A 16,373-nucleotide genomic window follows, 5' to 3' on the forward strand; every position below is an offset into this window, starting at 1 on the left:
ATATATATATATGGATTCCATACATTTGGTCGAATTGCACTTAGTTGAAAATGATTCCAGGCATTTCACTTCAATGAAAGCTCACTTGACTAAAAGCTCACTTGGTCGAAGTTCATTTGGTCAAAAATGGAATATAGCCCCTGCCCCACTGCAGTGCAACCCTAGAGTGAGAATATTAAATAAGGAGGGGTGTGGGGGCACAGCCCCCACATTATGCCAATAGTTTTTACTAAAAATATATATATCAATGCATTTCTAATGGATATACCTTCTTATAATAGTGAATACATTAAAATTATGTGGGGGGCTATGCCACCCACTCCCCCCATTGTGGGGGGCTGTGCCCCCACCCTCCTTATTTAATATTTTCACTCCAGGGGTTGCACTGCAGTAGGGCAGGGGCTATATTCCATTTTCGACCAAATGAACCTCGACCAAGTGAGCTTTTAGTCAAGTGAGCTTTCAGTGAAGTGTAATGCCTGGTATAATTTTCGACTAAGTGTAATTCGACCAAATGTATGGAATCCATATATACATATATATATATATATATATATATATATATATATATATATATATATATATATACACTCCCCAGATATCCCATCTTTCCAAATGTGTGTGTATTTATTTATTTGACACTTGTTTATTTATTTGGCAAATTGTTGTTACACAAATGGTGTAAATATTTACAAATATATATACCATAAAACTAGTACACAAAAAACTAGGCTCCCTATACAGGCATAAGTCCTTTCTCTCACAAAAAGCAAAAGTCACTCTTGCACAAAGCCACCTCCTCTCAACTTTATTATATGCAGCACCAATCCTTACCCAAATCAGACAATGTGGCATAGACAAACTTGAATCATGCTACAATAAAATAGCCAAGTTTGCTGTTAACTCAACCTATAGAACCCATCACTGTGCTGCACTAAAAGAACTAAAATGGCTTGAGCTACTACAGCTACTTAACTATCACCAGCTGGGCACAGCCTACAATATTCTCAAATATCCTGAAAGAAAACCCTCATTATCCAACCTACTTACTATCTATACTGCAAACCGGTACCTAAGACCCAGTGAACAATCTCTCCTCTCCATCACCAAGGCTAACAATAATGCAGGGAAAGTGCTCTACTCCCACACCATTGCCAGAAATTGGAACTCTCTTCCCCTATCCGTGTCCACTGCCCCCTCCACATCCATATTCAAAAACTCCCTCAAATCGCACGTTCTTAGTACCTGGTTATGCCCTTGTATCACATAACCCTACCCATACTACTATTAACTCTCCAAATTCCTCTCTGAGCACATGCTGGAGCTCTGATCCCCTGTAGGCTTGGTCATCTGAAAGGGTACTTTTAACTGTAGAATCTTACTTGATAAATTTTCTTTTCTTACCAATGTATGACTGACATTGTCTTTTTACCCATGTTCTATATCTTCTTTTACCTGGAGTGTTTTTATTAATTCTTGTTATATTACTATGCTCAGCATACATGATGTAACCTGTTTTGTGTATTATGCTGGATGTACTGTATTTGTATAACTTGATGCTGAAGCTTTTCTCCCCGGGCCTCCGCTGAAAATGGACCTGGTCAGTCAAATATCCTGAAAAATGTAAAATAAAATAAATAAATTATATATATATATATATACAAATATATATATATACATTTGTGTGTGAATATACAAATATATATATAATATATATATATATATATTATTTCTAAAGGATAAGTTGAAAAAGGTCTACCAGTTTACTAACTTCTTTATTTCATCCAGAATTTTTCATTTTCCTGTGTTTGCCAATCCTGATTCCTAATAATTTCTTTCATTTTTTGTAAAATATATTCCATTTATCTTTTTTATTTTACCCAGACCTTTATTATTTTTTGACCTATTAAAAAATATCTAGATATAATCCCCTTTCTATCCTTATCACAGTTTCCCTCAAGTATACTTTACTTTTGTTACAATAACTATACAGGCATTATTACACTTTTTTTCATTCCATACCCTGCTTCTCTCATTGTACCAGTATGTTTCTTGCATTCATTGCTAGCACATATAAATACATACTCATAGGACATCCATGTTCCACTACTTTTTTCATTTTTTTCTTTATTAACCATAATCTTCATCTGAGGCATGTGATAACACTTCTTTAATAATTGTTATTATTTTTTTCAAATGCATAGTACCCTAAATTGTCTGACATTTCTTTATAACTAACTGATTTAAATGCTTTTGCTGTATCAAATACTATGTTCCATACATCTTTATTCTCCCTTAAAATTATATATATTACTTCTTTTATTATTAATAATATTTCCTTCAGTTGTTTTCCCTTTACACCATATACCCTTAATCCTATCAGTTTTTCCAAACCAATTCCTTTTCCTTTTGAACTATTTTCATAAGATTTTATATCAGTATTCCCCAGTGCTATTGGCCTCCAGTCCTTAATAACATTTGTCATATTTCTTCCACATAAATTTAATGATCCAGTGAATATCATTTTATCTTATTTCCCGTCTTCTAACCATTTTTTCAGTATTTCCACTAATACTCTTTTTCTCCCTTATACTCATCCCCTTATAATATCTATAACTTATCCAATATAAACCTGTTGCTGATTCTTCCTTCCCTTCTTTATATCTTCCAATTCATTAATTTCAATTCTTTCTTCTAACTTACATTTTGCTCTATTCAAAATTATATTTTTCCATCTCCCCTTTCAACTTCCTCATTCTTGTATATTGTTTCTAGATGTTTCTTCTCTTGGCCATACATTTTTTCTTGTTTACATTTTACTACCCCATTCTCATATAACATCCCAACTATCTTCCCTCCCCTTTTTTAACCTCCATTCCTACAAAGGGTCAAACATCTTCCTTCTTTTCCTTTAACAAATATCTGTCTGAACACCATTGCCTTACTTTTTCATTTTTCTCATATTTTTTCCATATCTCTTATTTGGTTTTCCCATTCCTTTCTCAAAATATTTCAACATATTTTCAAATGCCAAATTATTTTTTTACCCTTCTGTCTACTTCCAAAAAAATATTTTTATATTTCTCTTTGAACACTACCCACCATTTTCTCCAACTTTTATAAATTATTTCATCGTCATGTGTTTGTTCCATAGTCTACTACCTTTCCTTTTTATTCCTTTCACTTGCATCTACTGTTGACCATTCTATTCCTGTTCCTTCTTTTATATTTTTTCATTGATGACAAAGAGTGCAAAGTGCCCTAAGATCTGACAAATCTACTTTTTCTATCCCACTTGCCATACCCTTTCATTTCTCCTGAATACATAACATAATATGCATTTGTATAAAATTCCTCTTACATATGTCCATGCTCTACTTTTGACCAATCTGAAGTTTCCAGATTGCATTACTTCTTTTATCCTTTTTACATTTTGTGTTATTCATCCATTTTCTTTTCTTATCTTACAGTTAAAGTTTATATGTGCATTTGTTTTAGTTATAATTTCCAACCATTTTCTTTAAGCACTGGGGTCAAAGAAAGTGAATCATTTAAACTAGGTGGATGATTACCATCCAACCTCAGTTGCCACATTAACTCCATGATCTCTATTTTATCTTCACACACTCCTCCCCTCAGGTTGTATGGAATTTTTTTCAATAGTAAAGGAAAAGCTTTTAAATTCCTTGCAGTCCACAACATGTTTCTATAGAGCATTATTAGTAACTGCATTTAGAGATATCATAATAATGCTCATATATGATTCCTAAGTTGTTGCTCTGTTTTTCCCACATAGAAAACTGCACAAGTGGAACCCACAGTGCTAAATAAGTTAACCCCTTGTTAGTGCAGTTACCTCCTTGAATATAAATGAGGAAGTTATAACTGTTTTTTTAACTTAATGGAATTGGATTCTAAAATATATTTGTATTGACTACAAAAAACATTTTTTGGTAGTTCTACTCTGTTTATAGTTGAAAGGTATGTCTTTATTAAATTCATCTCCCCCAAGTCCTTAGTAGTTTCTAATCACTTATCAAACTACACCAATTTTTATTTAGTATATTTTTCACAGTATGTGTACCAGCATTGTATTGTACAGTGAATACCCTTTTGTATGACCTGACAACAGATGTCTTTGTATCACACTCTGTATCATAGTGTGTTGTAAGGCTATTTTTATCCGAGTTCAAAATAACTTGTTTACTGGTGTTACTCACATTGTTCAAGCCAATACCAAGTAGAGGGGTATATCCCCCCCACCCTTCAAATATTTCATCACTGATGTTCCTGATTAAATCATATGGATATGCCCTTTCTAAAAATATTTTTCCAATTTAGTTATTTCAATATTGAATACATTTTTATCAGAAATCATAGGGCCAGTCTTACAAATTGTCCTTTTACAAGGTTTTTCTTTTGAAAAACTGGGTGCGAGTTTTTGATGTACAAATTACCATTTGAGAACATTAGCTTTCTATAAATATTGGATAAGAAACCTTTTGCCCCCTTAATAATAGTGGCATTCAGATAGTTTAGCTGCTTGTTGTCTGTTTTGTAAGTGAAATTCAAAAACATAGTTGTTCCATTGATGTATTTAATAAATTCTAGGAAGGTGTCAGAACCCTCGCATCCGTAAGATGAATATGTCATCCAAAAACCTTAAGTACAACTTAATGAACTTGGAAAATAGAGAAAGAAACAGATATTTGGTTTGTTTAAAAATCTTGCCCTCAAACCAAATAAAATTGTTGGTTAAAACTATCTCCATCAGTTCAAGAAGCAAGCTGATGTCACCCAAATGACAAAAAGTCAAATTCTGTAAGAGCTTCCTGGAACAATTCTAAACTGAAATCTTGTGGGATACAGGAAAACAAATCTGTTACATCACGTTAGAAAACTAACTTCAGTTCCCCATAATTCTGACTTGAGTCTTCCTAAAAATTCCCAAGAGTCCATGATGATATGGGTACCTCTTGGATGGGCTTCAATATTCTGTCTATCATTACTGTAAAAGAAAAGGATATGTCTTTGAACCAGCATCTGAAACAATAGGCTTAACGGGCTGATTTATTATACTTTTATGTATTTTTGCTATTCCAGAGATAGATGGTATTGATGGATTAGGGTTTTTTATGAATTTGTATTTGTCAATGTCCAAATATTGCTTAAGTAAATCTTTTTCCAAGTATTGGTCAATTTTGTTGTAAGCTCTGTTAACTTTGTTAACAGGAGCTGTGGTATATGACCCACTGTTATAAAGAATCTTTAACATTTCCACACTGTAATTAAAGCTATCAAACAACACAATCCTTCTGCCCTTATCAGGCTTCATAATTCTCACAGAATGATCCCTTTTTAATTCTTGTCTTCTTCTTTTAGCTTTTCCAGGTTAGGGGTCGCCACAGCAGAACTCCGGTCTGCTAATGATTGGCTGTAGATTTTTACTGTGCCGAGTTGCCAGCCCAACGCCCAACCTTCAATGAAGGCATGCGCATTCATGCATGTCTTTCGCATGCCGTTCGACTGTGGGGAGGACATGCAGACAACACACAGAAGGTGCTCCAGCCGAGAATCGAAAGGGAGTACCTCTTGCTGTGAGACAACAACTCTAACACTGTGCCACCACTTTAATTCTTGTAATGGTAAAAATACTTGCTGAGTTAAATTGTGACTGTCTGTTGTCATATTACCTCTTGCAAAATATTTGTAACATTCATGCTCACAAATGTTTGCAAATACTTGTATGGTAGGGTTCATAATTGGCATCATTCAGTTGCAGTGTTTTCAAATTGCACACCAAAATTCAGCTTCCTGACAATGAGTTTAAATTCTACAAGAGTATCAACTAAATTGTACTTGGGTGTTGGTACAAAAGTAAACCCCTTTTCAAAGAGGGAAAAATAATCATTGGTTATTTCCAAACCGCTGTAGTTGTAATTGGTGTAGTTTTTGCAAGTGGCTGTAATACCCTCATTGCTCAACACAATAGCTCTAGGTGTATTAGTTTTACTTAAAAAGTTCTGCCTCTCCATGAATCCCTGCTTTTTCCTCTCCCTCTCATGAGCATGCCCCTTGTATATCTGCCTCTGGATTCCTGACCATGTCTGTAAGTTATATACTGTGGCAGGTTTCCTTGGTTCATTAAACTCTCAGACCTGTGGAGGCCTGGAAACTCTAAAGGGTCCACATGTACTTGTTCATTGTCAGTGGGAAAATCTTGTGTTTGTATCCCATCCATAGAAGGTAAATGGATATCAGTAAGGCCCCCTGAAGCAATATTATTGTTCTGTAAAGGGCTAGAAACAGTGTGAATATTCTGTTTAACCTGTATAGGAAATACATTCCCAGAATCATATTGCTGTTTATCCCTAGACAATTTTTGGTTTATTCTATTCTTTACTTTCTCCACATGGAAATCAGCATTAGTAAATACATTATCATACATTGCTTTGTGTGTAGAAAAAATGTCATTTATAATAACATCCTCTAACTGTTGTACTTCAATTTTAAATTCTCTAGCAAACATTTGTTGTTGTTAATAATCAAAGACAAAAGTTCTAGTCCTTGTCTATTAAATAGCTCTATTAGGTCATTTTGAAACTTAGACCCAGGCATAACCACATTTTTGAAACTTAAAGTAGCTAAGGCCTTTTGGGACCCTACCCAAATTAATGCATTGACTCAAATATGCAGTGTCTATCGAGTTGTAAACTCATAAGCCGTGTACGTTTTTTTTCAAAATGTAAAATGATTTCTTTCAAATTAGTACATTCTTGAGCCACAGTTGTTGCTTGGGAGCAAAAGAAAACTCTTTGTTTAACCAAACACCAAAATTAAATGTATTCGAACAGCATGAGCTATGAGGTGGTAGAATATTTGCTTTAAAAGAATGGATACAAGTGGGTACAGCACCGTTTTTGTGGTTAAGTTCAACAGTTCATTCCCGGTGTTCAGGAATGCCATTAGAATCAATGGACAGAAGAACGAGCTTTTTTTCAGAACTGTTGTTACGCCTTTGTTCAAATAAACCATGTCTCACATCGGTACAAGGTGTCTCCATCCATATATCCATTCATCCATCCATTCATCCATCCATCCATCCATCCATCCATCCATCCATCCATCCATCCATCCATCCATCCATCCATCCATCCACAGCCTCTTTTTCCCATTTTTGCACAGAGCCCTGGTTGTTACTTCAACAGTGTCAATCATCTAGAGCCAAGGTTTGCATTGCCGGGTGGCTAGCTCTGCCATGGTAGTTCATCTGTACAACTCACTGATACATACACTCACACTTATGGCAAATTTAGAGTGCCCAATCCACCTACTATATGTCTTTGGAATGTGGGAGGAAATCCACGGGAACACAGGGAGGACATTTAGACTCTGCACAAAAGACACCCCAGCTGAGAATCAAACTAGGTAATCTCTTATTATTTCTTTCTTTAATTCCTGCTATCAACAAATCAGCAGTATCCATTTGCAGAAGCATATTCTTAAAATTGATTACTCCATAAACCAAACATGCATCTATATATTTAGTCTTTGTCATATGCTTATCTGCCTCAGTATCAACTTCATTATCAGATTTCTCTAACTGCACTCAATCCATTGCAACACTCCTGCTTGCCTCCTCACCACTGTTCCAGTTCTCCTTCCTTCCTTCCTTTGTTAAATTCTACAATATCTCTGTATTGAAATCTTCACTCTCCACCTCCATAAGTAGGTTTTCATCTTGGTGTGATTCACTCTCTAACATTTCTCCAGCTTACAATGTTTACTCTTTCCGCTATCTTAATATTCTCTAAGCACTTGTGACAGCCTTCTGGTACTACCTAGTTCTCAGAAAAGAGTACGGTAATTTCCAAATATCCTGGTCAAATTTCCACATAGGTAGTATGAATACCACCTTGGATTTCCCCTTCAAAAAGCCATTGGCCTAGTGAGACTAGCCCAGTCAACAAAAACTATTCATACACCCAAACTCTTGCAGTCTGTCACTCTTCACCTTAATGAACAGCCCTCTTTCCCTGTCTTCAGAGCTCAACTCAAAAGATACCTTCATCAAAAATCTGACTGCAAGGGATTTTCCACTAGACACGTAACCCAACTTCCTGCTCTCCTGGATCACTTTTACTTTGATACTCTGTTCTCAGCAGCTGCTTACCTCTCATATTTACTACTAACATTAATTCACATTTGATTTTCTACTCTGCTATTATTTACATATTGTATCGTTTATGGGATTATCTACCTTCTGTGATTACTCTGTGTCTGTGAACTTTTCTTTTTAATTTCAGTCTCTTCACCTGGGCTGTGCCTGCAATGTGTTTATATTGATCAGAGTACTTCCCCGGTAAACAAACTAAAATAAATAAATGAATGATGGTTTCCACTATATCTGGCAGCTTCATTACATCATTGAACTATTTTACTGCATCAAAATCATTAAGTTGGTATGGTTACTGTATATCAATGGACCCTCTGCTGTAATGCGATCTTGGAGGTCTTTTTCCCCTGAATCTACTTCAGACTTCCTTTATACGAGTTGTGCTAATCATCTTTTTAACTTGCATGTAAGTAGAATGGCGGTAGTGTGAATCACAGGCATCTTGTACAGCTTCTGGAACCTGTTGTCCTTTTCTTTTTTGCTTGAATTACTCCAGTTTGGGTTCTCAGACCAGCTCTTGCATCTTTAACAGCAATTATAAATTCTCACCAAAATAAACTAGCTGAACTGTTTGTTTTAAGGCTTCCTGCTTTTAGTCCAAGTGCTGACAAACCCTCTCCCACCTTCCTCCTGAGGTGTAAAAGTTATCATTGCAATCCACTCTCGCTTGTAATTCAAATAACTTTTGACAAACATTTAAATTATTTTGCTTGTCTACAGTTGGAAGATGCGTGCTTCATCTTGAATGCTGGCAAAATCTGCTGTATATTTTTAAAATATTTTCCTTAAAATGCACCAAAGAACAAAATAAATCTTACTTTCTATTCTTGAATTGGGATTAAAGATATTTTTGTTTCTTTCTACTGAGGCAAAAATGTGTTTGCACATGACATTTTCCCACCTTTGCTGTATTGTTAGCTACACCGTTGATTTGTCACTGTAGCTTACCAACACTTCATGCAAACTATAATCCTTGAGCATGGCAAATTAGTCACATTTTCTATGGTGTGAACATTGCCAGGTTTTGTAAGATTATGGCATTTGCTCCTTTTTCCCATGTAGTGAAATTGTCTTCATTTTTAACAGTGGATTATGGATGAGTGGGTAACTGGCATTATGTATTCTATACTCCGTTGGTATAGTGTTGTGGTTTACTTTTTTCATAAGTCCTATATGCCCCAAACAGCTAGCTACTATGCCCCTCTTATGCCCAGGTAAAAAAGGAACCTGGACCTGCCATTGCTGGGTAAGTATCTGATACATGCTTAAAGGTCAATTTATTTTAACATGTTTTGAGAAAAAAGACATTTAAAATGAATGGCAGGCTATCCGTTCATTCTGAAGTTGTTTTCCTGCATTTGGAGTTGCAGCATTATTTCCCATTGGATTATGGTACACGATGGCTAATTATTCAAGTAACAACCGAAAGATTATCTAAAGTGGTACAGCAATTGTTCTTGCATAAAGCATTGTACTGCTTTTGTAACTTCCAGACAGGATTAAAAATAGAAAGACAATATATAGTACATCTAGATATTTGGGGAATTTACGAGTAAACACATAGCCAGGCATTAATGATCATCTGACCTTTACTGTTTGGAGAAATATAAATCTGTAAATGCAATCATCTGAAGAGTTTAAGGAAGTAAAATATGATAATGTGTAATTGTTTAATGTTAATAAGGAAATGTTCATTAACTAAAGTACATGCTGTTTACATGTAATTTTGTCTATTATAACTGTACTGTTTAATTTCTCTGTCAACAAAAGTCAATGAGTGAAACTATTTTTAACACTGTAGACCCCTGGTATATTTATTGAAATGTCAGTTACTATGTTTGATTTACTGGCAATCATTTTTCATAATGACAGTCACTACAGTTGTGTTCTTCAAATTTCAGACAGTTCATTAATGCACATCTCCAGGAAACTGCTAGACGTTTCTTGGAAATCCATGTTTGTGCACCCCAATCTCCCCTGAGCCTACTGAGAATTTTGAAAAATGACTTCACGCCAGTATCTGGTCTGTAACTGCTGGCTGCCATCAGCCAGGCAGAAATTTCCTGAAATAATCTATCTGTCACCATTTACATCTGTCAGATTAAGAAGATTTTTATCCCTTCTGATCTAAGGCAGACTGTCAGCCAATTCTCAGAGGTGAAACATAAGAGTGCTAAGTAGTTTAATATTAAGGACTGTGGGAAAAAGTCAAAGCAATATGTCTTTAATCCATCTGAGAGATTTTTGAACTGAGTGGGTTTTAAGTTTAAATCAGTGAAAACTTGATAAGAGTGTGATAGATTTTTTAAGCATTTATTTTTCTTTGCAGGCAGTGTGGCTACAGCAAAGCCAGCCAGGATGGAGATGAAGAACTCTATTTCCACTGTAAGTAAATTTTGACTAAGTACACCTTCCTCTGTTGCAAATATGCATTTCTTTTTCCTAAATAGACTGATTTGGGTTGACAGTACACCACTATTCGAGTGTTGCAGGTTGTTTAATAGTGTGACAGCATTTCTTGAAGTGTAGCATTATATTGCTGTAAGCATGTGGCTTTAGCATAGGTCCAGCACACCTCCCTTCTCTGGAGATGTCAGACTTGACAACTTCATAGCCTACTTGCCATGCATTCTGAACACAAGGCACCAGGCAATCACAGGAAGGGCAGCTGCATGTCGAAGAGAGATGTGTGCTTTTAGCATGCTTCAGGCTTCATGAATTATTCTGTCAGGTCTCTGATACCAGCTCCGTAAAGTTTATAAGAGGCAGAGACAGAGGAAGAGAGAGAGAGATAGAAAGACGAAGAGAAAAGCTTTGTTTTCTTTATGCAAAGGCTCCTTGATGCTGTATTGCTTTTCAGTGGAAAGGATTTCAAAAGCAACACCTGTCAAAGCAAATTTTAATGCCAGACATGATCACTTCATTGGATATGCAACACATGCCAGTTAAACACAGCACATGTTGACACTGTTTGTAAGACTTAGGATATCAGTGAATATATATATATATATATATATATATATATATATATATATATATATATATATATATAGCTTTTCTAGGCAAAAGCCTTTTCTTCAGCTAGGTCTCTTAAAACTGATAATTATATGGGCTAACTATTTCCTTTTATACCATATGTTTAAAATGGGATAAATATGTTTTATTAACACTTTTGCCTTTTATTTCTTAGCGTTTGTAATTTTAATCAAATGTGTGAAATTGTTATTTACTGTGTGCACAATCTAGAAACAGTAGTGATGTCTTGAGGAAAGTGACCCTGCTATGATGAATATTGCTATGATTTTAATAAGAGGGAAATAGATTTAGATGATATGTAAATAAAATAAAAACATAGATCTATATTGCCTATGAGTAGTTTTGCATTTTCTGACTGCAATCCAGTATGTCCATGGTTTATAAATAACCTTGAATGCACTAAACAACATGTCAGAAGGTATGCTAGCTTTTAATAGTTCATGAGTACATAGGTGAATACTATGCTAGCTGCCCGTGTAAACCATTTTAAGCCTAGCGATTTCCCTTTTAGTTTTTGAATTAATCTGTCCGATTTTGTGTTAGATTGGCCTTACCTACTCCATGGCCAATAATTATATATTACACCTAGTAAAAATAAGTGGGATCATAACACAGATAATTCAAGGAGACCCATACATTGGATAAAGCATTTATGAGGTGACTGTCTCCGTTAGTAGTACAGGGGGCAGTCCAGGGGGAAATGTTCCATTTCCCATCTGTAAATCCAAGTTGTGCTTGTGCATGACTTTCATGCCAAACTTAGAGCTACAGACAAGCTCCGCCAGTGCAATTGTATCCAAAGTTACATCTTCCTCTCTATCTCTGTCGCCAGAACTTGCTTTCTATACAATAACTCTTTACTCTTTGTACCCCAAGTGTTCTAGGCACAATTCTTGATTTAGTTACTGCAGAACATAAGAAGACAATATTGTATCCTATTTTAAAACATATACTGCTTGCTGCTTGATGAATAATAACAATTCAAACAGTGCTATACCTAGAAAAGAAAAATAACTAAACAACATTTCAATTGTATGTGCAAAACTCTACAAATAACATATAATCACTATACTAGGTAAGCATTACTATCATCTTACATAGCAAGCAGAAATCTTGTATCTCATTATAAAAATCAAATGAAGTCATAAAGTCTCATATTTTAGCCTCTGGTTAATGATTCAGTCGCAGGCCATTATACTGCAGTTGCCCTCTGCCTTTACTGCACACCATGTACAAACAGGATCCTTAATGACACTATCTTATCCCAAGTTCCATGGACTACTGAAAATCTCATCTACTTAATCCAGCTAAATGTTCCTGCAAACCAACAGCTGCATAATGTAAATTAACTAATATCTCTGCTTTACCGTAACTACTCTGCGATTTTCTCCATTGCTTCAATTCGCCTACCTCAGACTTCTATATATCAAGCTTATATATACTATTCTATCTTTGTAAATGTAAAGCAATATTTGTAGTAAAATGCATATTGAAAGCAGTGTTATTTTAGCTTCTCACTTTACTGGATTATGCACTTTTCTATTCTTACTATCTCACATTATTGTATTTTACTCACTACTATTTCATGTTTTTGTCATTGTATGTACTCTTATTTTGGGAGATCATATCATTAATGCTGGGATGATACTGAAATTGGTCAGAATTGATCAGTGCTCTAACCCAGTTATCTTTTTCTTCTTCTTTAGGCTGCTGCCATTAGGGGTTGCCACAGCGGATCATCTGTTTCCATTTCTTCCTGTCCTCTGCATCTTGCTCTGTCACACCAATCACCAGCATGTCCTCTCTCACCGTATCTATAAACCTTATCTTAGACCTTCCTCTTTTCTTGTTACATGGCAGCTTCATCCTTAGCATCTTTTTCCCAATATATTCTGCATCCCTCCTCAGCACATGTCCAAACCAATGTAATCGTGCCTCTCTGGCTTTGTCTCCAAACCTTCCAACCTGGGCTGACCCTCTAATATACTTATTCCTAATTTTGTCCACCCTCGTCATACCCAGTGCAAATCTTAACATCTTTAACTCTGCCATGTCCAGCTCTGATTCCTGCCTTTTTGTCAATGCCACCATCTCCAACCCATACAACATAGCTGGTCTCACTACCCTCTGGTAGACCTTCCCTTTCACTCTTACTGGTACTCATCTGTCACAAATCCCTCCTGACACTCTTCTTCACCCACTCTATCCAGCCTGTACTCTCTTCTTCACCTCTCTTCCACACTCACCATTACTCTGAACTGTTATCATATCCAATAAATAAATAAATAATCTCGAAAAGCCAAGTTTCAGTGCAATTTCTCCTTTTATTGCTTGTGTTCCCTATCTACTGTAAAGTACCACTGTAGTAAATCACCAGTATCTTTAGCAGGAATCTATATAGATCTTCCATTTATCTCTGTAGACTCAAGATTACATATATAGCTTAAAGCATCTGTCATATCAGTAAATATTTTCACATAAAAAAACAAAATATTGAACAGTGACAGGTAAAGCATTGTACACTTCTGATTAGTTTTCATTTTCTAACAGTTAAGTTTTATATAGCTGTACTAAGAAGTCATTTTCAAAAGAAATTATTTTTCCTCCCTACTTGCCAGACTCTACTTGATTTCCAGACAGACAGAAATTTTGTTCATCTAGATACAACCACCAAATTGCACCAAGAACTATTAAGGATGGCACAATAGTTCCTGGCCCAGTGACTCCATATGCTCTTCCTATTATGATACAGTTTATATGAAACATGTCTGCCACCACTAGTTGAGTCTACATGAATGTGATACAGTCACTCCCTTCTTCTTTCCCTGGAATACCAGTCACATGTGTATTATTTCTTTATGCTCTATGTCTCACTAATATAACTTAAAACTAATCATCGCAGACTTCACCACCAGTCTAATAAATTGTCCCCTCACAATGTCAACAACATCAAAATGGCGTCCACATGCTTGTCCAGTATTTCATCATCCTTTTTATACCTCGTGAATGCTTTATGCTAAATTCCTCCAGTTTACCATTAATCATTTTTATTACACCCAAGATGGCCTCTAACTATACATCCATGACTTAAATGAAGTCAGAAGTCTCTTATCTTTCTTGAAAGACATCTGTTGCCATGTTTCCCCATTGTGTTAATAACTGATGCTCTCAAAAAATTAAACATACCTAAATATCCTTACTTGCAATGTTTTCACTCCTTCACCAACTTTTGGCACATATGCCTAGTTGACAGCCACTTGAAATACATTTTTTTAACTTCCAAGTACAAACATTCCATCTCATAGCCAAGTTATTTAAACTATTTGTAGGTGTGACAAGGAGGCACCTTTCTCCCTGAAGCATCACAGGCACCCAAATGTTTTAGAATGCCATTAGGATATCCCCCCCCCATACACTCTAGTAACATATACTGAGAATCCAATTCATGAAGAATCTTTGCCCATACCTTATGTGAGATTTCATGGCACTCCCAGGCAACATAAAATATATAATGTTTCTCTCTTTTCTTGCATCTTCTCTTGGGCTTTGTCTCATTGAATCATGGCTGATGTACCTTCATCTGAATCACCCACTACTCATCCTCACTAAGTGCAAAAAGGACAACTGGCTCTTCTCAGTTTACATGAGCAACAGATCTATTCTGAGATCCTTCAGGACTGCCAAGCTCCTCCATTTGTTCTGAAGCCTAACTGCCCTACAAAAGGGTCCCATTTCCTGCACTTGTATCAATGACCTCACTTTGTTTAGTCAATTTGCAAAGCATATGGCCATAGCTGAGGATGAGGCATAAAATGACCAGTAAATAGAGAGAGGTGTCTTATGTATCTGCTCTTCCTTTACCAATGCATCCCAATTTAATGGCTGCAGTACTGGTGAAAATGTAGCAGTACTGAAGTAAAAAAATTGGGATGCAGTACTGCTCTGACTGCAGCCATCTAGTGGTCAATCTCCTACCCCCTCCACTTCCATCAGTCCTGAATAAGATTTTAAAATACATTAACATTTCTATTTCAGGAAGTTACTTCACCATCACAAGTGGGCGACCACGGTGGTGCTGTGGTTAGCATTGCCACCTCACAGCAACAGGTTCTCTGGTATGATCCTTGGCTGGGGTGCCTTCTGTGTGGAGTCTGCATGTCCTCCCTGTGGTCATGTGGGTTTCCTCTGGGTGCTCTGGTTTCCTCCCACATCCCAAAGACATGCTGTAGGTGGATTGGACACTCTAAATTGCCCCTAGGCATGAGTGCGTGTGTGTGGCCTCTGTGGAATGTCGAGTGCTGGGCTGGCAACTCAACACCGTAAAACTCTATTGTCAATCATGAGCAGACAGGTGTTCCACTGTGGCGACCCCTAACTGGGAATAGCCAGAAGAAGACTTCACCATCACAACCAGACAGCAACTCAGTTGTTTCTGCGAGAAAATATAAGTTCTTATTTGGAATTTCAGCACTGTTTTTATCCTATATGCTTCACAGTTAGTGGTAAGATATTCTTGTAATTGCTAGCAATTGCAGATGCTGGAGACTCAGAAGATAACAAAATGCAGCCCTCACAATCCCTGGTTTGAGTACTTTTCACCATTTGGTTCTGTCATTATATCCTATCCATAGAAATAATAAACAACAGGTGTGAGAGGATGCACTTTTTCCATAGTCCTAGGCCCACCTTTAGTATGCATGACTTAATGCAGGGAAATGCAAATGCAACATTGACTGCACAAATAAAGGGACCAAATGAATTTAATAGTGCCCTCATTACCCTTTACTGTTGTATCAGCAACCACAAGATATTCTGAGGTTAACAGTCACATGCTTTCTGCTGCACTTCAACAGCACAGAACATGAAGATGACACTAGACAACCTGAACATCTTCTCTGATGTCTGCTCAAGGGCAAATAAACTGATCCATTCTCCACCATCAGGATATATTCCATAATACTTCTACTGAGTCAGAAGCTCTAGTTTCAGAAGAATATCCAGTCTAACATCATTGCCAAATGTAATTGAAAGAAATAATCTTGTTCATTATTTTAAAAAAGTGGCTAAAACTCCAGTTGCTATTCCATGGATAGTGTCCTAGACTTTTACAACGTACTAATATGCCACATTGAGTCTTTCTGGAAAGAGCCTGACCAAGGAT

General features: G+C 36.3%; 1 protein-coding gene across 1 annotated transcript in view; it reads left to right on the forward strand.

The window, feature by feature from the left end:
* Positions 1–16,373, forward strand: part of LOC122816569 (ephrin type-A receptor 7-like) — a 2,140,039-nt gene that overhangs the window by 1,440,866 nt on the left and 682,800 nt on the right. Inside the window, exon 7 of the mRNA XM_044089436.1 lies at positions 10,506–10,561. Within this exon, the coding sequence (XP_043945371.1) occupies positions 10,506–10,561 (56 nt within the window). The remainder of the gene's footprint in view (positions 1–10,505; positions 10,562–16,373) is intronic.

This window comes from Protopterus annectens, chromosome 1.part1 (genome assembly GCF_019279795.1).
Source record: "Protopterus annectens isolate FY-2018-M chromosome 1.part1, PAN1.0, whole genome shotgun sequence".
Taxonomy (NCBI): Eukaryota; Metazoa; Chordata; order Ceratodontiformes; family Protopteridae; genus Protopterus; species Protopterus annectens.